This window comes from Marmota monax, unplaced genomic scaffold, assembly GCF_021218885.2.
Source record: "Marmota monax isolate L192 unplaced genomic scaffold, Marmota_monax_Labrador192_F-V1.1 WCK01_AAM20220418_F8-fsc00024, whole genome shotgun sequence".
NCBI lineage: Eukaryota > Metazoa > Chordata > Mammalia > Rodentia > Sciuridae > Marmota > Marmota monax.
This window is the reverse complement of record NW_026695224.1, coordinates 2,903,131-2,926,354: the sequence shown is the minus strand read 5'-3', so window position 1 is coordinate 2,926,354 and position 23,224 is coordinate 2,903,131. Positions and strand designations below refer to the sequence as shown.

General features: G+C 39.2%; 1 protein-coding gene across 2 annotated transcripts in view; it reads left to right on the top strand.

Moving 5' to 3' along the window:
• Positions 1 to 231: 231 nt before the first annotated feature.
• The window catches only part of N4bp1 (NEDD4 binding protein 1), a 50,272-nt gene continuing 27,279 nt past the window's right edge, over positions 232 to 23,224 (top strand). For both annotated transcript variants that reach the window (XM_046434413.2, XM_046434412.2), the window contains exon 1: positions 232 to 479. In XM_046434413.2, the coding sequence (XP_046290369.1) occupies positions 282 to 479 (198 nt within the window). In that variant the 5' untranslated portion in view covers positions 232 to 281. The remainder of the gene's footprint in view (positions 480 to 23,224) is intronic.

Genomic DNA, 23,224 nt, shown 5'->3' with positions numbered 1-23,224 from the left:
CGAACTTCAATGACGGCTGCAGGCGGGGCGCATGCGCGGCGGCGGAGCCCGGCCCGCGGTGGTGGCGGTGAAGGGGCGTAGGGGATAGCTGTCCGCAGTTGCCAAGCTGCGGTGACTGAGGCGGGATGGTGTAGCCAGGCCTGCAGGCGGGAGGGTGGGGGTGGGGGCGAGTCGGCCGAGGACGGCCGACGCCGCCCTACGGGCTCGGGTGTAGCGGCAGCACGCTGAGGGGGCGTCGCCGCCGCCGGCCCCCGGAGCCGCCGCGGGAGGCCGCGCCCGCCATGGCGGCCCGGGCGGTGCTGGACGAGTTCACGGCGCCCGCCGAGAAGGCGGCGCTGCTGGAGCGGAGTCGCGGCCGAATCGAGGGCCTGTTCGGAGTGAGCTTGGCGGTGCTCGGCGCGCTCGGGGCTGAAGAACCGCTGCCCGCGCGCATCTGGTTACAGCTCCGCGGGGTGCAGGAGGCGGTGCACAGCGCCAAGGTGAGTTCGGCCTCCGCCCCCGCGCGCCTTCCTTCCCGGGCCTGGCCCGCGGCCTCAGCCGGGCCAGTCTCCCCTCCCTCCCTCCCTCCCTCCACCCACCCTGACCCCAGCGCTGAGGTTGAGAGCGCAGTGTTGGGAGCCGGCGAAAATTGCTTTCTCGCGGCACATCAACCATGTGACCTTGTGCTAGCGGTTTAATCCCAGGAGCCTCAGTTTCTCTATTGGTAAAGTGGTGCGGTGGAAGCACCTACCTTGGAGCATTGTCGCGCGGATGGAAGTGGGTGATAGGTATAAAGCACAGGGCACTGTGTTTAACCGGGAAACGTTGCCTGTTATCTGTAGCCGCCTCCTGGATGTGCGTAAGGCCCGCAGCTCCAGGTTCACAGTGTGTTTGTTTTCATCCAGACCTCCTCCATAGGGGGTTCTTGAACCTTGTAGGGTCTCAGTCCCTCTTGAGGATCAGGAAAAAACCGTGATAGTAAATATTCAGAGACTGTCGAGAAGTAGGGTATTTAATCAGAATGTTTAAAATAATATTATTCCTTGGGTTAATGTTATGCACAGCTAACATTTGTATAATGTTGTTGCATATCAGACATTACTCCGAATACTTACGGAATAATGCAGCCCTTTAAAAAAATCCAATGAGGTAGCTTTTTATGTCCTCCCTTTTTTCTTGTTAAATTATCAGCTGGGGAAACTGAAACTTGAAGTGGTGACTCACCTTGTATCTAAATCAGCATTTTAGACTACTTCTTCCCATACCTCTCCTTTCTTCCCTTCCCAAGCCAAAAACAAAATACGACCTGTGTAGGGGAGAAAAAAGCTTTTTACCGACTGGAGGTTCTGTAATTCAGCCTACAAAAAGATGGCTGAGTAATTGAAATAAACTTGACAGTAAACACATTAGCAGGAGAAAAACCTTTTTAATCATGCATATATGCAAAGGAGTACCACAAAGTATGATTGGGAACAAGAGCCAGGTGATTGAAGTTTTGTAGCATCCTGAGCTACAAGAGTAGTAGGAGCTTGTGGTTTTAGGTGATGGTTTCCTCTATAGCGGTATTTGGACATTTTTGGAAGGTTTGCCTTCAGTCAGATCAGGAAACTTCTGAGAAAGCCCCTCCCTTCATATGCTGTTCCTCAGGTGCTCTCAATTTGAAGTAATCAATATACTAAAGTGGCTTAAATAAGAACGATATTTCCTGAACCCCTTCACCCTCCAAGGTACCCGAGTTTCTCCAAATTTTCCCATTTATAGTAGGGCAGCAATATTCAGAAGTAGGGAGTTTGTTTCCAGAGCCCATGTTCTTGATAATTGCCTCTCAAATGATTTCTCTGGGGATGGGAGTAGGTCCTTTTATTGCCTATTTCACAGTGCTCTTGAAGATCTGAATAGTCCTGACATTCGTGGATTTAACAACAAAAATCTTAGATGCTTACTTTTTAACTTGTGAAGCTGCAGTAGGACATTTAACTGTTGAGTCTTCTCCATAGCTTATCTTAAAAAGTAAGTGTTGAATCAAGTTTGCATTTCTGTGCTACTAATTTCTTATTAAGTTGACTTTCTATTTTGTACAACTGGTCTAATTTCTTCCCATACCTCTCCTTTCTCCCCAGCTGCCTAATTTCTACTACTCAGGGCTGAAAAGTTCAACATGACTGACTTTCCTGTTGTTTCTGAATTATCTTACCTGTATTCATTCTCCTTTCCATTGTCTTTGCTGTGATTAAGACCTTCATTTTTGGTATGTGTCCCCTCCCTTGCTTCAATGCCTTTACTCTATGGCTCCCTCACTTTCTGGGGAGCTGCTGGAGCCTCCTATCACCTAGCTCATTCAGTCTGAACTTGAACTAAGAAAATACTCCCTACTAATCCAGCCCCATCTTATTTTCCTAATTTTCTGTTATAGCAGCTCTTTACTTAAACCTCCACTGTAGTCTAGACTCTGCCCTTGCTGGGTGTTTTTGCCCACTCCTGGTTCTGCTTTTACTGAAAGCAGCCCAAGGATAGAAAGTACTCCCTTTGCTATACGGAAAAGCCCTGCCCATTCTGCCAGGCCCTTCCAACTGCAGTTCTCTTGGCAATTACTACCATACAGGTTTAGCATAAAGTAATTTGAAAAGTTCTATCTTACATAACTTTTGATAGCATGTGTCACCTCATAGTCCAACTCTCTCACATGTAAGAAATCCTTTTTCTCTCTTCCTTGAGATGCAGAGTAAGGAGCTGATGCCATGTTCAGGCTTTTTTTGTTCTTGATTGTTTGGAAGTGTGTTTTACATTTTTGGAGGAAAAAACATTAACTTAACTTTAAAAGTTAAGAACAGAGAGCCAACTTGATTTAACATCACAGTGTTTTAAGTTTAGCTGTTGAGAAACTGGTTGGGGAGAGGGAAAAGAGAGTAAAGAAGAGTTTTAATTATTTATTTATTGCAGGGCTGGGAAACCAACTCGGGTCCTCATCCACATACCACTAAGCCACATCCCCCCTGCCTAAGAATTATCTGGTATAGTCTCTGATCAGAATAAGAAGAGATGAACTGATTTAAATCGTGTCCCACCTGGTGATTTACTTTTAAAATGTTAATTCACTACCTTTGCAAATTTTTGAGGAGAATGTTGAGGATTAATTAGGCCTTCATTCACTGGAGAGAGGCAAGTTGGGAGCTATTGGTAGAAAGTGGTAGTGCCTGCAGAGTTCAAAAAAAGGCACTGAGAGTGGCCAGCTTTGGACTTTGAGCCTGGAAGATTTTAGGTACTTGCATTCCAGATTGAGGTGGTTATGAGCAAAAGCTTGGAAGCCAGACTGATTTAGTAGTAAGTCTCAAGGACCCCCTGGGAGAGATGAATGCCAAGGGACCCAAGAGCCATGCCAGGACCCTTAGATTTTATCTAGTAGGGAGTCAGGATTTTGAGAAGAAAAAATTTGCCTGCTTTAGAATTAGGAAGATCCAACAGTGGTAGGAATATCATTCCAAGTTAGAGTTTGCATTGTTGGAGTGGGTAAAGTTTTTTCACAGATTTTGAAACTGAGTGGATGTAGAGATTTAGGGATAGATTTTAAGTCCTGGTTGCAGGAAGAATGGTTGATGTGTGTGTCCTGTTGGTTGGTGGGGCTCACCAGGTAGTTCACATTTAAGAAAAGCTCATGTGCATTCGCTATTGCTGTTTCACCTCAAGGAGCCTGCAGTCTTGTAGGGGAGACAAATATGGAAACAAACAGGACAGTGTGATACATCTAGCAGTTGAAGAGTGCAAGGTGTTATAGTAATACAAGGAAGGAAGGTTTGCTGTCCTCAACTAAGTTCTAAAGGATGAATGAGAGTTTTCTAGAGGATGTTGAGTTTCTGGCAGAGGAAAGAGCACACACAAAATCACAGGAATAGCCAGGCATGATGCATTCCTGTAATCCCAGCAATTCAGCAGGCTGAGGCAGGAAGATAACAAGTTCAAAGCCAGCCTCAGCAACTTAGTGAGACCCTAAGCAACTTAGCAAGACCCTGTCTCAAAATATAAAAAATGGAATGTGGGTCAGTGGTTAAGTGGCCCTGGGCTGGGTTCAAGTCTCAATGCAAAAAAAAAAAAATCACAGAATATGAGAGTGTAATTGCATTAGTTTCCTTAAGTGTTGAGAGAGTACGGAGGAAATTGTTAGAGGTAGAAAGGAGTGGGGCACATGTGTTTGGGGCCTGCTGAAGAACATGGATTTTTTTAACATGCAGGTGGACAGTGGAGACCCCTGAACATGAGTGATGCAGACAGCAATATTCTTACAAATGCTTCAGTGTTCACCACTCTGGGCTTGTGTTCCATTGATGGTTTGTAATAAGTACAGAAGGTTTAGCAACTTTCATAGCATTCTGTCTTTACTTCAGGGACTGGAGAGACAATGTATGAAAGTGAGAGGAAAACCAGAAGAGAGTATTGTCCACAGGGGGCCCACAGAGGGAGCTGATGTCAGTGGTAGAAGACTAAATGGAAGCAAAGGAGATTGAATTTCAGAGAGGAAGGGAGGTAGTAACCACCTCATGCAAAAGGAAAGAGATTAAAGATGTAAAGCGGTGTGGGAATTCTCTTCATAGGCAGTGGTGGAAAGGGATGTTGTTGAGGAGATCTCTGCTGGGGAGTGAGATACTTTCTTTTCCATGAGAGAGTCACAAATATAGCTAGCACTCCCTGGTACCAGACAGAGAATCAGCCTAGGAAGTGACTGGATAGTACAGAAGAACTGGTGAGCTAAGGCTGTCTGCCCTGCAGGAGAGGGCAAATGCTCATGCATAGTATCAGACAGTTACACCGTGTAGGTTCATTATCCACAAGCCTTTGGGAGTCTAGATTTCATTGTGTACAATCTAATGTGTGTTTTTTTTTTTTAAGTGGCAACTAATTTATGTTTTTAAAATCACCCATGCTGTGAATTATATAAAATTTTGCATCAATACTTTTTAAAATTTTATATTGTTAAAAGCAAAATTAAAAACAATTATGCATGCTAAACAAAACATGTTAGTGAACCAGATTCAGCTTTTGAACTGCTTTTTTATGATTCCTACTTTAATAGCAGACAGGATTAGTAAGCTAGCACCTTTTAGTTTTTGGTTTTTTGGGCTTGGAGAAGAGGGCACTTGAAAGCCCTAATGGCCTACAGTACTGTCTCAGTAAAGTAAAATGCTAGATCATCCCCAGAGAATGAGGGTGAGAGATTGTGCCTCAGTCTGGCTGGGCACAAATGCTGCAGTCTGGCTGGGCACACAATCACGAGCCACCACACAGCTTGTAGATTCAAACAGCAACTCTTTATTTCCGAACTCACACCAGCCGTCTACAAACACGTTCTGGGGAAATCCACGTTCTCTGCCCAAATCCACCTCCACTGGGCTTCTGTCTCCCAAAATATACTGTCTGAATCCCGTGAGAACTCAAGGGGAACTCAGGCAGCAGGATACGCCCTATTCCCAGCAGGAATAATCTTAAACCTGGAACCTAAACCGGGAACGCCCTAATCCGCCTTGGTCCTTGAGCAAGGTCACCTACATTCAATGTCACTGCAACATGGGGTACGCTGGCAAGGAAATTGTCATACCTACTTGGCTAATGGCTCCCAGCAGATTGAATATACGTTGTAGGTACAGGGGAACTGCTGGAAGTACATTGGAAAAGAAAGAACCAGAAGAACTATGGGACTAAAATAAGGGCCAGGCAAAATTATCGTGAATTTATAGTGTCACTTTACCCAGAAACTAGCTTTCTTTTCTTTTTTTTTTTTTTAATACTGAAGATTTTTGCCACTGAACTACATCCCCAGCCTTTTTATTTTTGAGACAGAATCTCGCTAAGTGACTTAAGGTCTTGCTAAGTTGCTGAGGCTGGCCTCCAACTTGAGATCCTCTTGTCTCAGCTGTCCTACTTGCTGGGATTAGGGGCATGCGCACTCAGCCATCCAGAAACTTTCTAATGGCAGTGTTTTCCCCATTTTGGGGTTAGTGATGCCAGTACACAGACTAGAGGCAAAGGGGTCTAAAGTGCAATTGAGCAAGGCCAAATGGGGCCCAGGAATTGTTTTTGGATGGTCATCTTTTGGGGGCTAGAACAAGACAGGTAAAAACAGAAAGGTATGTTGCATGGTGGGAATAGCAGAAGAGAGAAAACCTGTTCCCTTCTAGCCTTAGAGTCATGTACCTGGGACATGTTCAATATATGTTAAAGAACTCTGGAGGTTATGATCAGAGGAATTTTCAAAGATTAGAATCTTGGATGTGAAGGAATTCTGAGCACCAGGGTTGCTTCTGGTCATGGGTAAAGTGAAAATGTTCCTTTCATCTTAGAGCAGTGAGGAGAGAAAGGAGGTGGAAGTATGAGGTATCTGAAGATAATGCAGTGCTGAGATCAGGAGTTCATAGTAAAAAATTGAATGCAAAAGTTAGTGAGACAGTACCCTGGCCTAGAGATTAACAAGTATAGTAACTGAAAGTAAGTACCATGGCTGCTTATTGTATATAGTGTCCCTGAACCTTTAGGCAGCAGAATTTGCTAACATAGCTGCCCTTCAGTTGATGTTTTCTTAGAAGTATTACTTCATGGAAATGAGTAGACATCACAAGCATACCCTGAGCACAAGCCTAGAGAACTCTAGGAGAGGAATGGGGAAGACTAATAGTCTTAAAACATTGAAACTTTGCTAAGATAGACAACATCCAATCCATTTTTGTGAAGAAAAGAAAAAGGGAAAGAGTCTTAAGAAGGAGTGGTAATTGACCTTTACCCAATTGAGTTTTTACTTATATATTTGTAGAGTAAGGGAATAAAGATAAGAATGAAAAAAAAATACACTTTTTGTGGTACTGGGAATTGAACCCAGAGCCTTACACATGCTAGGCAAGCACTCTGCTACCTAGCTACATCCCCAGCCTGCACCCCCGCACCCTTTTTTTTTTTTTTTCAATTTTATTTTGAAATAGGGCCTCTTTAAGGCCCAGGCTGGCCTTAAACTTAAGACCACTAAATTGTACAGGGTGCCCTGATGAAAAATGTGATGCACTCCGAAGTGGCCTATTACTCTACTGACTTCAGAGGGTTAAAGTTGACTTTGTGTTGTTTCATTTCCTTTTTTGTTGGGAGACCTCGATAGCTGGTTCATGAATGAACGGTAGATTTGTTCATGGAGGAAATACTTCAGAGATGTAATACTAGTTAATGTCCCTGGAGCTTTTGTTTTGATTTTACCAGAAAGAAGGGCGGTGTCCTTTGCATTTCCTAGAATGATCTTTTTTTTTTTTTTAACTCAATATAGTTATGAAAATAATCTTCTTAAGAAACAGTGGTTGGTTCGGTCTCTTTTTATGGTTAGTATTTTGGGGTTATACCGGAATGTTGAAATATGGGATACTCACACTGTTACTGCTGGGGTCAAAAGCCATTACTCATGACTGTAGTTTCCTCTTCCCTATTCACTTCCCAGCCAGTATTGTAGGGTTTTGTTTAAATTAAGGACCACATCTTGTATAGTGCTGACTTTTTACTAAATTGACATGATTGTGGAAGTTTAGCAGTCTTAAATTTCAAAACAAAATAATAGGAGGGAAATCCTTAGCGTAATTAAATTTTTAAAAAATCAGTTATTTAATATGAAAGCAGCATTTTATTTAAGTCTGAGGCAGGAAGATCACAAGTTTGAGGCCAGCCTGGGCAACTTAGTGAGAAACTGTCTCAAAATAAAAAGAACGGCTAGAGATGTAGGGTGCTTTCCAACCATCCTGGGTTTAATCTCCAGCACGGCAAAAACATATAGGTCCTAAAAATATAAAGTTAGCCTATATAAAACATTTATTTAGCTTGTTTTGAAGGAACCAGCTGAATAAGAAAACTGGCTCAAGGAGCATTGGAGGAAATAATATGAGTATTGAAAAAAGAATGTTAGCTAGCATGCACAAGGCCCTGGGTTCAATCCCCAGCACCACAAAATAAAGAAAGAAAGAATATTGGAATAAGGTTGCTAGATTGGGGGCTGGGGCTGTAGCACAGTGGCAGAGCGCTTGCCTAGCACATGTGAGGAACTGGGTTTGATCCTCAGCATCACATAACAATAAACAAATAACATAAAGGCATTCTGTCCAACTATAACTATAAAAAATTTTTTTTTTTTTTAAAAAGATTGCTAGATTGGATACCAAAGCTTTCAAAGTAATAAGCATGCTTTCAGTCACTCAGGTAACTCATGAATGAGGGAACCAGCAGGAATGTTCTATAGGATAATGAAACCATAATCTTTGGATTCAGAAATTATCTGTGTCAATATTGGACAAAAATCTACAAATTAACGTAATTTCACAGTTTCTGAAGCTTACTTTATGAGTAGTATGTCAAACAAAAATACATCCTTCTAAATCATACATCAGCAAACTTTTTTCTGTAAAGAACCAGCTAATAAGTATTTAAAAATTTGTATCATGTTCTTTGTTTTTACTTTCACAGCCCTTTAAAAATGTAAAAAGATTTTTTCAAAGGCTGTACAAAAATTTTCCAAGTTGGACTTATACTATCCAAAATGGTGGCCCCTAGCACATGGGGCTGCTTAAATTGAAATGAATTAAAATTTATTGAAATTGAATATTCAGTTCCTTGGTTGAATTTCAATGCTTAGTTGCCACATGTAACTGGTGGCTACTGCAGGTATAAAACATTTCCATCATTGCAAAAAGTTTTATTGGACAGTTTTGTCCTGGAGTATGAAGTAATCTGTGGTTGGACCTGCTAGACAGCAGTCTGGTATGACATTGAAGAATCATGCAACCTTTCTTTTAGGGGTTTTTGTAATCTTTGTTCATTGTGCCCACTTGTAATCATAATGTCCAGTGGTTATTCTTTTTGTGTATGTGGGTTTAACCCAGGGCCTCAAGCATGCTAAAGCAAGTGTTCTACCACTGAGCTACATGTATCCCTAGCCCACCTTTATTTATCATTCATTCATTCATTCATTTTTGGAGACAGGGTCTTACTAAATTGCCCAGGCTGGTCTCAAACTTAAGATCTCTTACTTCAGCCTCCTGAGTATCTGGAGTTACAAGTATGTGCCTGGCTGAATTTGTTTCTTTAAAAAAGATTTTGAAGCAGTATGAGCTTCTGAGAGTTTTGGTTTTGGTTTTTTGCTCTTAAAAGACAAACATATTTAAAGTATTAGATGTTTAGCTTATTTGTTTATTAGGAATTTTAGAAATAAAATTGTACCCACTTATAATCACAATGAGATTCATGGTGGAGATTCATATAAAGGCTTGTTATTTTCTATCAGCCAATTCGAAAACAAGTTCTTTATAAAACTTGATAATTTATTAACTAGTGCCCAGAGAAAGGAATATACTTCACATTCACATCATGGAAAATAAAGGCTCTTCTCATTTATAGTCACAAATATGAAGAGAGCCTTCAGCTTGGATTCTATAACCTTAGCTACAGTTCAAAACTAATTTAAAAACACATAACTAACTGGTTGAGATTTCATAAAAGCTATTTCATTGGCCTTAAGACATGTTCTTGCACAAACAGAAATGACCAAGACCACAGTTCTTATCTTTTTTTCCATCCATCCTTTCTTTTCTTTTATTCCTTTCTCTTCTTCTTGAACCCAGATCCTCCTTTGAACATGCTAAGCAAGTGCTGTATCCCTGAGGTACATACCCCAAACTGGACTTTCTCAGTCACTTGACCTGACTGAAAATTGACTCTTTTCTATTAGATTGCTAGTAGAGGTAAATTATCAGCCATGCACCGACCAGATTTATATATATGAAGTGTGCATTTGGGAATAACCTAGTGATCCCCTGTGCACTGGTCCCTGGGCCAATGTAGAAAGGAACATAAGGAGCATTCCTGTAGCACTGGGGAGGTCAGCGCAGGAGGTTTACTTGAGACTAGCCTGGGCGATATGTAGTATCAGAAGAAAAGAAAGCAATAGGGAAGCAACAAAAGTAAAATTCACTCCCTACTTGGGACTGGCTCAGGGAGCCAAAGTTAGACACACTTGGGTTTAAACACACAATGAGTGTGCCCTTCTTGGACCATTCAGTTTAATAGCTCCAACAGGTAAGTAGAATTGAGAACTGGGTCCTACAAAGCTTTCAAAGTTATAAGCATGCTTTCAGTCACTCAGGTAACTTATGAATGAGGGAACCAGCAGGAATGTAAAAGTGATTCGAAGAGGATTTGAGAATCAGTATTTATCAGTACTAAAACAAGATCATTGGAATAAAATTGCTCAGTTAGATAGCACATTTGGCTAATTGCTTATAATATAATGAAATCATAAACTTATTTTTTAACATTTATTTTTATTTGGTCTGAGGATCAAAATTCAGTGCCTTACATGTGCTAGGCAAGTGCTCTGCCACTGAGCTACAACCAGAGACCATAAACTTATTTTTTCTACCAGATGCATAGTTGGCATCTCGGTGGGACAGAAGTCTCATTTAGTAAGGTCCAGCTTTACAGTTCAGATAATGTTTGTAGTAAGTGGTATATCGTAATAAGTGGAAGTATACAAGAGTATATTTCCTAAAGAGTTAATGATTTGGGGGTAATACAAAGATAGTGCTTAATGGCAATTGCCTTATAGAAGTTTTGATGATTTTTTTCTCAATGTTATACAAACTATTAAAATGAAACACACCTTTTTGTCATTTTGGCCTCTCTCAACCAATATTTAACCATGTCTTTGATTAAAGGCTGGATGTTGGTCTGTGTTCCCAAACCTCCTAATTCCTCTTCTGACATGTATTTGTTAGAGCTATGTATTGATTTGTTCAGGGTTTCTTAACAGTAGCACTATTGGCATTTTGAACCAGATAATTGCGGGGAGGGGATTTTCAGGGATTGAACCCAGGGCCGCTTTACTGCTGAGCCACATCCCCATCCCTTTTTAAAATTTTATTTAGAGACAGAGTCTTACTGAGTTGCTTAGGGCCTTGTTAAGTGGCTGAGGCTGGCTTTGAACTTGAAGTCCTCTAAGCATACGCCACCCAGCTGACCCAGATAATTTTTGTTGTGGGGATTGTATTGAGCAATCCAGGATGTTCAGTAGCATCTCTGGCCTCTACTCTTTCCCCTCCCCTCCTTTTTTGGTATTCAGGATTGAACTAAGGGATGCTTAACCACTGAGCCATACCCCCAGCTCCTTTTTACTTTTTATTTTGGGACACAGTCTCACTAAGTTGCTGAAGCTGGCATTGAAATTGTGATTCTTTCTGCCTCAGCTTCCTAAGATGCTGGGATTACAGGCATGTGGCACTGAACCTGATGGTTTCTACTCTTTAAATGCCAGGAAAAATCCCCTCAGTTGTGAAAAACAGAAATGTCCCCTGACATTGCCAAATGCCCCAGGAAGAGTGAAATCACCCTGCTTGAGAACCACTGAATTAAATGACCAAGGTCAATCCTCACCCTTTATCAATTAACAGCCTAGAAGAGTTTAATAAGATATTTTTGTGTTTAGAACAGAGGTTAATACACATACTTCCTAGCTGTCTCCAAACATATCTTTGGATAAGAACACAAGGAACAAAAAGTTAAATCAGACTGCAAAATAAAACACTCTTGTTAGTCCAAGCCACAGGGTCTTTTAATACGGTTCTAAGGATCTTCAACATGAATCCTGCACAGGGAGAAGTTTGAGAAAGTTTTTGAGCAAGGAAGTGAAATGGGTATACTTCCAGAAATAACTTTGATGTTATAACAAAGGGATTGGAGTATGACAAAACTGGCAAGTAGAAAGAAGAGTTTAGAGTTGGTTGCAGTGTTTGCACGACGCTTAAATGACTGTCATTGAAAAGAAACTTGGACCAAGGATGAGAGATCCGTTTTGTGTGTTTGTTTGGCGGGGATTGGGGGGTGGGGTGGGGGGTGTTTGGTACAGGGGGTGGAACCCAGGGCCTCATGCATTCTAGGCAAGGGCTGTACCCCACTGATCTACATCCCCAACTAGAGTGAGATCTGTTTCAAACCTAGGTTTGAGGCACTGGGAGGGTTGGGAAGAGGGAGAATCAGGTAGAAATGCCCAGGGGGTATCTTTCAGCCTAGCAAAGTGTTAAAAGGCTAGAGGTTCAGATATGGAGTTTTCACCAGAACAGTGAAAGTGAGGATTGGAGTTTGAAGGGTCAGAATATAGTTAAGAGAAAGGACCAGGAGAGAATTTGGGGGAAATATCTACATTTAAGAAATAGTAGAAAAAGACAGCAAAGGATTTGGGAATAGAAAGAGAGAAAGTAAAGACAACTAGTGGTATGTTCCAGAAAACCCAGTCAGTCAGTATGAGAGCTGACTTCATGGTGTAGTGAGACCTAAGAAAGAGAGGCAGGCTCATCTTGGATTGCACAGGGCCATTTAATGGGGGACTGAGAGAAGCTTGTAGATGAAAGAAAGACCAATTGGATACTCAAAATTTGGGCCAGAAAGAAGGGTATATTTATGGGTTAGGACAAAAGGAATTTCACCCAGGATAGAATGTACCTGATTTATCTTGGTTTTTTGTTTTATTTTTTAATAAATACAACCTATTTAGTGAGCAAAGCATTAATATCTGTGAATATTTATTTTTAAATTCTATTATTTTTAGATATACATTATAGTATATTTTGACATTATGCATGGAGTATAATTTCTCATTTAAAAAATAATAATTTTAGTTGTCAATGTACTTTGGTTTTTTTATTTATATGTGGTGCCGAGAATCAAACCCAGTGCCTCACACATACTAGTCAAGTGTTCAGGTTATATATGATGTGAAGTTACACTACTCATGTACTCATCAGTGTACGTAAGATAGTTACGTCCGATTCATTCTGCTTTCTTTCCTGTTCCCATCCCCTCTCCCTTTCCTTCATTCCCCTTTGTCTAACCTAGAGAACTTCTATCCCCTTCCTTTGTTGTGGGTTAGCATCCACATAATAGAGAGATGTACCTGGTTTATCGGTACATAATATCAGAGTCCATTGGATCCCTGGAGCTTGGGTCTGATTGTAAATCTTCACATATGACTCTAGTGTTTTTATCTGTTAATGGTTTGCTGGGAAGTTATGCAGGAAAAGTGAGGTATAGGGTTCCTCAGGGCACTTATGGCAGTTATGACTCAAGATGGCTGCAGTCATGTTGATCTGTGTCCATACATGGTAACTCATAAACATGAAGTGCAAAGAACTTGTCATGGACAAGTCATTTGACATGTCACGCCCAAGAAGAATGAGTACAGAAAAGGGGTCTTTGGGTTTGGCATTGTTATTGTTAGCAGTCAAGAATTTTCAGTTTGAATAAGCCAGAATCCAGATTTCCAGGATTTGACTGTAAAATACAGTTTAGGGTACTTGTTTCAAAAAGTGTGAGGATGAAAGGATAGAGATAGGAGTGGACCCATATATTTAAAGTGGGGCATGAAGAAAGTACAGTGGAATCAGGGAGACCCAAGCCTATGTGTCAGCACAGGGCTAGTAGGTAAATAAAAGTGATGGTGCTTGGGGAAAGTCAGAATTTAAGGGTGTGACTTTGAAATGGAAGGAAGGAGAAAGAAATCTCATTTATTTATTTTGAGATAGGGGTCACTAAATTGCCCAGACTGTCCTGCCTAAGCTTCCCCAGCAGCTGTGGTGTGCCAAATGGAGAGGAAGTTGAAGGGATTCACTCATACTAACTTCCAGTCTCTGGTGAAATATTCACATCTTCTACTGAGAGTGAGAAGAGTGAAAAATGAAAATGAAATTGGAAGTGAAAACATTCTTTGGGTAAGAGTGAGGGGTAACTTTACCAGGAAAGCTGAAAAGTTTTGAAGATTGTGCACTCTTGAGTGTGCCTCTGGTCCTGTCTCCTGAAGTACACTCCAGTTAAGGAACCTTTCTGGGAGGAAGTTGATGGACACTGTAGAGATGAGGTTAAAGAAAAAGGTAAAATAGAAAGCAAAAGAAATTATATTACTGGAAAAATGGGTGATGTGGTTACTCTTACCTTTAAGATGATATTGTTAACATGAATGATAGAAGCAGCTACTTTTTACTGTTTTTAATTCCAGATAACGTACTGCTATTTCTTGTGCAATTTAAGCATTATTCACTTCCTATTAAGATAGATGAGGCAAAAACTACCCCCATTTTCTCCAAATAGTTATTTTTCTAGTAAAACAAGGAACAGGGTTTATAAAATCATGATTTATTAAAATATTAGTGCAGAACCAGGTACTGTACAACATATTTTATTTCTGGTACAGCTATTAATTTTTCCTAGAATTTTTATCTGTTCTTTCATCCACTTGTAAAATTTGCTTTATGCATATTGCTAGTGTTTTACAGTTATATCTTTACATTATTCATTCTCTTCATGTCCTCTGTTTGGGAGAGCCTTCTTCCCCCCTCAGATCAACTAGTTCTTTAACTTGTCTGCTGCACAACCAGGATCTTTGGGTTTCTGCGTGATGCTCTTCATGGGTAGTATTAACAACTTCCTTTCTTTGTTAAGTAGTGTTCCAAGAAAAGCATCCATGGAAATAATTTTCTGAGCCTTTAGCATGTTTAGAAATGCATTTTAGGGCTGGGGATGTGGCTCAAGCGGTAGCGCGCTTGCCTGGCATTCGTGCAGCCCGGGTTCGATCCTCAGCACCACATACAAACAAAGATGTTGTGGCTGCCGAAAGCTAAAAAAATAAATATTAAAAACTCTCTCTCTTTTAAAAAAAAAAGAAATGCATTTTATCTCCTTTTAAGTTTGATTTGTAATGTGATGAATATAGGCAACAACCTCCCTTATAACTTTGAATGCATTACTGCCCATTTTTTTCTGATAATCCACAATTGGCTATTGAGAATTTGGGCCATTCTGATTGTCATTCTGTTGTTGGATCCTGTTACCACCCTACTTCCAGGATTTTCCTTGTGGGCTTTTTTTGAAAACAATAATGATTAGATACTCTGTGTATCCTTTCAAGATGGGATCTGTGCCCTTTTGTTACAAGAAGTTAAATGTGATTTTTTTTTTTTTTTTTTTTACTAACTATGCATTTTTATTTTAGTTTCAGGAAAAGATTTTGTGTTAGTTCTCTATTAGTTGTCTGTCTTTTCTAGAAAGCCGTTATTTGAATTTAGAATATCCTAGAGGGAGCCTTAGGCCTCTTTTCTCTCATTTTTTTCCTTCTGTGTTTGTTTCTTTTTATGGTACTTTTGGAAATATTTCTTCCATTTTTCCTGTTGACTGATTCTGGCCATCATATTCTTTCCTTTACTCCTCTTTTCGTTTGTTTCTTTTAGCATCCTGATTCCTGTTTTATGCATCCAGTATAATTTTGTATTTGTTAGAAAGTACTGTTAAATTTTTGTCAAGAGTTTTCCCATGTACCTATAGTTCCTTCCAGTTTTCCTTATTTTGTATTCTATTTTATGGTATTGATTTCTGTCTTTCATATCTGAGCCTTTCTTTCATTTGGGTGTTTTTATGTTTCATAGTAAATTTGAAATGTCAATTGGACACTCGGTCTCTGCAGAAACTGTTCATAAGTGAACTTTACCTTGGTCAGAGAATCAGGTTTTTCTTTTTTCTTTCCTTTCTTTTCTTTTCTTTCTTCTTTCCTTCCTTCCTTCCTTCCTTCCTTCTTTCCTTCCTTCCTTCCTTCCTCCCTCCCTTCCTTCCTCCCTTCCTTCCTTCCTTCCTTCCTCTTTTAGAGCATTTGTTTTGAAGGTCTTTTACCTAGAGAAGAAATTGTACCCCTCCAGCTTGACTAATTAATTGTTGCTGGTGGCACACTAAACTTTTCCTTATCCCAATGTCTGCATTTATTGGTCTCAACAGTATTTGAGAAGTCACATGAATTCAGGCAGTAACTTAGCATATGCTGAACAGATAGCTCCTTTTTATTGGCAGGCAGCCTAAAGATCCTAGTACAGGTAAGACAGTGTAACTACCCTGTTAGTTCCTAATTAATTCAGCTGTAAAACCTAGAGAGAATGCATGAAAACAGCTTAAAGGAGGAGTCTGAAAAGTAACAGATTGGGAAGAAATACCAGAATGAAAAGTAACAACAAACCAACCATGAGTTTACTATTTTTTCCTGTTACTGTCCCACCCTGGAAGTGGAAATGGGTACTGTGCCCTGGGAGGAGCCCTCTGGTTTGGGTTAAAGGGACAGAAAAGGGAACACTTACAGTGAGAAAATCCTTATGTGTTTCTTTTCCACCTTTTCTCCATACTCATGAACACCAGCCCCCATCAGTCCTCTGGTGGTATTGTGGTGATGGGAGTTTGTAAGAGCCAAAATTCTTAGGGAGGAGAACCTTTTCTCTGGTTGCAGTTGTGGGGTCAGGCTCTATTGATTTTTATCTTTCTGGGTCTTCTAGATGGATCCAGGGACAGTTTTAGAAGTGCAAGCTAGAGTGGGATAATCAAAACCCAAACTTTCTGGCTCAATTACCAAAAGAATAACCCCAGGAAACCAAAGTACCAAGGAGATTGCAGAGTGGAAGGAGCTCAGGAAAGTTGGCCCTAAAATTATGACCCTAGGCCCTTCCTTAAGCTATATGTGCATGTATATGCTCTTTATCAGCTCTAGAAAGGCTCTTGAGGACTGAGCAAACACTATGGCCACCATCTAAATCATAGACTAGAGACACACATGTGGGGCAGATACAGATAGCATCACAAAAGGGTTTAGAAACTAAGCTGACATTGTAACCAAAACTCACAAAGAATAGGTTGCAGCTTGCAGCCTGAATCTTACTAGATTAATTATCTGTTAAAACAAAGTGTTAGCATTCCTAAAATTGAAACACATACCATAAAGTAAAAAATGAATAGTAAAGAAATAGTTGGTAAATAAAGAACCAGGAAAATCTCAACTTTTTTTTTTTTTTCCAGGATTTAACCCAGGGATGCTCTACCACAGAGCTACATCCCCAGTCATTTTTAATTTTTAAATTTTGAGCCAGGGTCTCACAGAGTTGCCAAGGCTTATAATCTTGCTTTAACCTCCCAAATTGCTGGACTTACAGGTGTGCATTTTTGAAAATTCAAAATTATTTTTTAGGTATACATGACAGTAGAGTATATTCTGATATATTATACGTACATGGAGTATAACTTATTTTAATTAGGATCTCAGTCTTGTAGTTGTACATGATATGGAGTTTCACTGGTGGTGCATTTCACATATGAACATAGAAAAGTGAAAATTGCAATTTTAACCAGGTGTTGGAATCTTTTGGGGATGGAGAGGGGTTTACAGGGAATTGAACGGGCACTTAACTACTGAGCAACATCCCCAGCCCTTTCTATTTTGATTTTGTTATTTTTTAATGTGTTCTGGGGATTGAACCCAGTGTCTCATGCTTGCTAGGCAAGCACTCTACCACAATCCCAGCCCTATTTTTTTTAATTTTGAGACATGGTCTGGCTCAGTTGCTTAGGGCCTCGCTAAATTGCTGAGGCTGGCTTTGAACTCATGATCCTCTTCCTTCAGTCTCCCCAGCTGCTGGGATTACAAGCATGTGCCACAAGGCCTGGCTTTAATCTTTTGACAAAGAGTAAAATATCTACAATAAAAATTCTCTAATAGGCAATCACAAAGACTCTTGAAAAATTAATAGAAAAACAAGGTTTCAGCAAAGAAATAACATATAAAAGAAAAACCAAGTGGTAAATTTAGAACTGAAAAATGGAATAACCTTAATAAAAACTTACTGGATGAGCTCAATTTTATTTATTTTGGTAGTTGATTAATTAATTAAAGTACTGAGTGTTGAACTCAGAGCCTCACATATGCTAGGAAAGTATGCTACAACTGAACAACATCCCCAGTCCTGAACTTAATTTTATAATGGAGATAACAGGAAAAAGTCAGTGAGCTTGAAGATAAAACAGAAAACATCTAATCTGAATAAAAGGTATTTAAAGAAATAATTGCTAAAGATTTCCCAGATTTGGTAAAAGATACTAATACAAGAAGCTTGGTGAACATGTACAGTAAACACTCCTGAAAATCAAAGACAAATTGAAAATAATGAAAACATTGAGAGAAAATGCATTGTTTGTTAGGGACCCATAACTAAAATGACTATAGAGTTCTTATCAGAAACCACAGAAGCCAGAAGGAAGTGACACAATATTTTTTAAATGATGAAAGAAAAGAACTTTTAACCCAGGATTCTTTGTTCAGTGAAGTTATCTTTCAAAAGTAAAAGGGATATAAAGGAATTCAGTTGAAGGAAAATTATTACCAACACTGCCCCAAAAGAGTTGCTAAAGGAAATTCTATAGAGACAAATGGCAAATATCTGGGTAAATGTACTAAGTCACTTTGCTTCTTGACTTCTTTAACATGAATTTGATTCATTAAAACAAAAAATACAACCATGGTCTGACGAGGTTTCAAATTTAAACACATAAATGAAACATGTATAACATAAAGGGAAGTGGGGCTGGGGGTGTGGCTCAAGCGGTAGCGCGCTCGCCTGGCATGCGTGCGGCCCGGGTTCGATCCTCAGCACCACATACAAACAAAGATGTTGTGTCCGCCGAGAATTAAAATAAATAAATAAATATTTAAAAAAAAAAAAAACATAAAGGGAAGAAAGAGGAAAGGTAGCAAGGATTAAAGGAAACTGTATAACTACATGTGTCCTAAATTTTGTGCCCAAGTGTTTGAATTTGTGGAGGTGACTGAGTGAGGATACACAGGTCAAGAAAAGGGAGCTGCCACACCAGCAGGGTGACAAGGGAAACATCAGACCTTGGGTCAAGGGGCAAAAGCAAAGAGGCAATGGGTAAGGCTGGGCCACAGCCCTTATTGGGCTTTCCATGAGGAAAGCAGAACAGGGGATAAACAGGAATTGGCTTGTGTGAATAAGTATCAGGCCTTTATAAGGACTATTCTAGTTGTCTGACTTCTGACCCTGGCTTGATTTAAGGCAAGGGAAACACTTGCTTGGTATGTAAGCATTAGTTAAGGAGGTAGATGGGTATGGGATACTAAATTGGGCATTCTGCACCTGAAAGGTATGCTCTACACAAGCTTTTCACCACCCCTAAGAATTAGCCCTTGGAATAGGCAGTTTTCCCCCAGGTCTGTAACATTTTTATACACTCCTTAAAATGACAGAATATTAATTCTATGTGTACTTTTGAAATTTAAATACATATATTGTAATCGCTAGTGTGATCACTAGAAAGACTATATAAATAAGTTTAGTAAAATCCAAGGAATTATAATACTAGAACATGTTCATATAATGCAAGAGGAAATAGGGAAAACAGAAATAAGATGTGTGGACAAACAGCAAATAAAATGGTAGGCTTGCCGGGCATGGTGGCAAACACTTATGTTCCCAGCAGCTCAGGAGGCTGAGACAGGAGGATCTCGAATTCAAGGCGGCCTCATCGATGGCAAAGTACTAAGCAGCTCAGTGAAATCCTGTCTGTAAATAAAATACAAAAATAGCAAGGATGGTGGAATGTGATGGTCATCATTATACAAAGTACATATAGTAAGACTTGAATTGGGTGTCAGCATACCTTATATACAAAAAGAGATATGAAAAATTGTGATATATATGTGTATTAAGAATTGTATTGAAAAAAAGTATATGTATGGTGGCATAAATTGGCGTGAACATACTTTATATACAGAGGAACGAAAAATTGTGCTCTATATGTGTAGTAAGGATCGTAATGCATTCTATTGTGTATTTAAAAAAATAATAATAAAATCAAATTATGACTGCTTTACTGCTTTTTATTGCTTTAATAGTGTTGTGTTATACTCAAGGCATACTATCTCCATTAGCTGGAGGAATAAAATAAGAATCATATGCAAAAAAATAAAATAATAAAATCTCTAGGTCTGACACCCCCCACCACCACCACCCCAAAAAGACTTAATTCCAGACTTCCCAATAATTGTATTAAAAGTAAATAGCCTCAGTACACCAATTAAAAGTTGTCAGGGTGGATTAAAAACACATAACCAAACGAATGTTTTGAAGAAACTCATTTAAAAAAATAATATAGATAAAAATAAAAGAAGCCATAACTGAAATGAATATTACAAAGAATATTACAGTATTAAAAAATAAAGTAAAAAGGGGGGAAATACACCATGTAAACATTAATTAAAAAGGTAAGGCTAGGGATGCAGTTCAGTGGTAGAGACTAATTTGCTTAGCATGATTGAAGTCCTGAGCTTGACGCCCAGTACTGGAAGGAAAAAAAAAAAAGAGTGGCAGTGTGACCATCAGACAAAGTAGACTTCTGAGCAAAGAAAATTCCCAGAGATAAGGAAGCTATTATAATAATGATAAGACAGTCAGTTCACTAAGAAGACATGTGACATGTTAAATGTGTAACAAAATGCAAAATATTTCTAACAAAAACTGAGAGAACTGAAAGGAGAAATTGACAAATCCACAGTTGTGTTTGGAGACTTCGTCACCCTTTTCTCAACAATTAAGACCCATTAAAGGAAAGGTCGGTCAGCAAGGGTACAGAAGAACTTGCTAACACCATCAACCAACAAGATTGTATTTGATATTTACAGAATTACTACTCAACAACAGTGGAATACATGTTTTTTTCAAGCATCCACAGAACCATCAAGATAAGCTTTGTCCTAGCCATAAAATAAATCTCAATAAATTTAAAAGACTGAGTCATAAAGAATGTTCTGACCACAAAATAACCAAAACAACAGAGATAACAGGAAAATCTTTAAATACTTGGAAACTAAACAACACACTTCAAATAATTTATGGGTCAATGAAGTTCTCACTTTCGTTTTATTTATCTTTTTTTAAACATGGATCTTCTAGATATGCGAGTTCTTTTTTCGTGGTGCAGGGAGTTAACAACCAAAGCATCATGCATGTTAAGCAAGCACTCCACGACTAATACCCCCAGCCCCTGAAGGGAAGTTTGTAAAAGTGCACTGAACTAAATGACAATAAAAAGGCAACTCATCAAAACACTGGGGTACTGCTAAAGCAGTGCTGAAAGGGAAATATATAACATGTCAGTGCAAGAAAAGAAGTCTCAATAATCTAAGCTTCCGTGTCAGTGAATTTGAAAAATAAGAGTGATATAGGCCTAAAGCAAGCAGAAGTAGGGAAATATAATAAATTTAAGAGCAGATGTTGATGAAACTGAAAGCAAACAAGAGAGAAAAACCAATTAACCCCTTTGATAAGATCAATAAAATTGAAAAACCTCTTGCAACATAAAACACGAGTTTATCAGGGATGAAACATTTTCACTGCAGAATCTTCAGACATTTAAAAGATAAGGAAATACTACAGCTTTGCATACATAAATTTAGCAACTCAGTTGAAATGGACCAATTCTCAAAAATGGCAAACTGCCATGACTTTGCCCCATGTAAAACTGATCATTTAGATAACTTGAAGTTATTAAGAAAATTGGATGGGTTTGTTGGTTGGTTGGTTTATTGGTGCTGGGTATTAAACCTAGGGCCTCCCAGGAATTAAACAAGTGCTGTAACACTGAGTTATGCCCCAGCCCCTGGAAATTGAATGAATTTTAAAATGGACATAAAAGAACTCTCTAGGCATACTTGTTTCACTGAGAATTCTATTAAATGTTTCACAAAGAATTAACCTCAGTTTTACATATTTTTTTTTCCAGGAAATGTGAGAGAGAACACTTCCTAACCCATTTGTGGCTAATGTTACCCTGATGTTAAAACCAAAGACAGTACCAAAAAGGACTACTGTGTGGACTTCATTTGTTTGGGTGTTTTGTAGTACTGAGGCCAAAAAGGAAAACTTCAAACAGAAGACTTTCATGAGTATAGATGCAAAAGTTCTTTTTTGGAGGGGGGTGGTACTAGGAGTTGAAACCAGTGGTGCCTTATACTGAGCTACATTCCCAGACCTTTTTATTTTCAGGCAGGATCTTGCTAATTTACTGAGGGTTTCATTGAGTTGCTGAGTCTGACCTCGAACTTACAGTCCTCCTGCCTCATCCTCTCAAGTTGTTGGGATTTCAAATGTGAACCACCACATCCAGCTTAGATGCAGAAGTTCTTAACAAAGTATTTACAAATAGAATTCAATAATTAAAAAAGAGGTGTATAGGGCTTGATCTGTATTCAAAAAGTCAGTGTAAACCCACCTTATTTATAGGCTGAATAAGGGAGAAAAGTTCATAATTATATCAATTAATGCAGGAAAGCATTTGATAGATTCCAACACCTATTCATATTCATGTTCCTAGAAACTAGGAATGCTGAGTGACTTTCTCAACTGATAAAGACCATCTGTGCAAGGTCTACATCTAACACCATACTTAAAGATAGAACATTTTCTCCTTTAGATCATGAGGAAGACAAGTATGTCATCTCTAGCCACTAGTCTTCAACATAATGCTAGACTTTCCATTACAGAAAGAAAGAAAAATAAAAGGCATGTAAATAGAAAAGAAGAAATAGTGGCAGATGGCATAATTGTCTACATAGAAATTGTACAGGGAAGCTCACACACACAACCCTGGACTAGAAATAGGTTGAGTTCAAGAAGGTGGCAGGACAACAACATGGAAAAGTCTGTTATAGATAATTTTTTTTTCCCTGATACTGGAGATAGCCCAGGATCTCTCATATTGCTAATACAAACTCTACTACTGAGCTACATCCCTAGCATATTTTATTTTGAGCTAGGTTCTCACTAAGTTGTTCAGGCTAGCCTTGAACTTACCAGCTTTCCCCCTTCAGCCTCCTGAGTATCTGGGATTACAGTCATATGGCAGTGAACACATAGAAATCAAAATTTGAAATATTGTACCTTTTATAATTAAAAAATGAAAAACTTGCTGGGTGTACTGGCACAAGTCTGAAATCCTAGGTACTAAAGAGGCTGAAGGAGGATGATCACAAGACCAGTCTGAGCAACATAGTGATAAATAGAGGAAAGAAAAGAATACTAACTTAAGTGTGAATTTAGCATAATTATGCAAGACTTTTCTAATCAAAACTAAAAGTGCTGCTCAAAGAAGAAAGCAAAGCAAATAAATGGAGAGACATGATAGATTCATGGATCAGGAGACCCAGCAGATGGCAGTTATCCAGGCTTAACACAATTGCTGACAAAATTCCAGCAAGATATTTTTTATATGTAGTAAAAGATTGTTCTAGGCTTTGTATGGAAAAGCAAAGGAACTAAAACAATTTTAAAAAGAATAAGTAAGAATAGTTTCTACCCAAGTTCAACATATTGTGTAG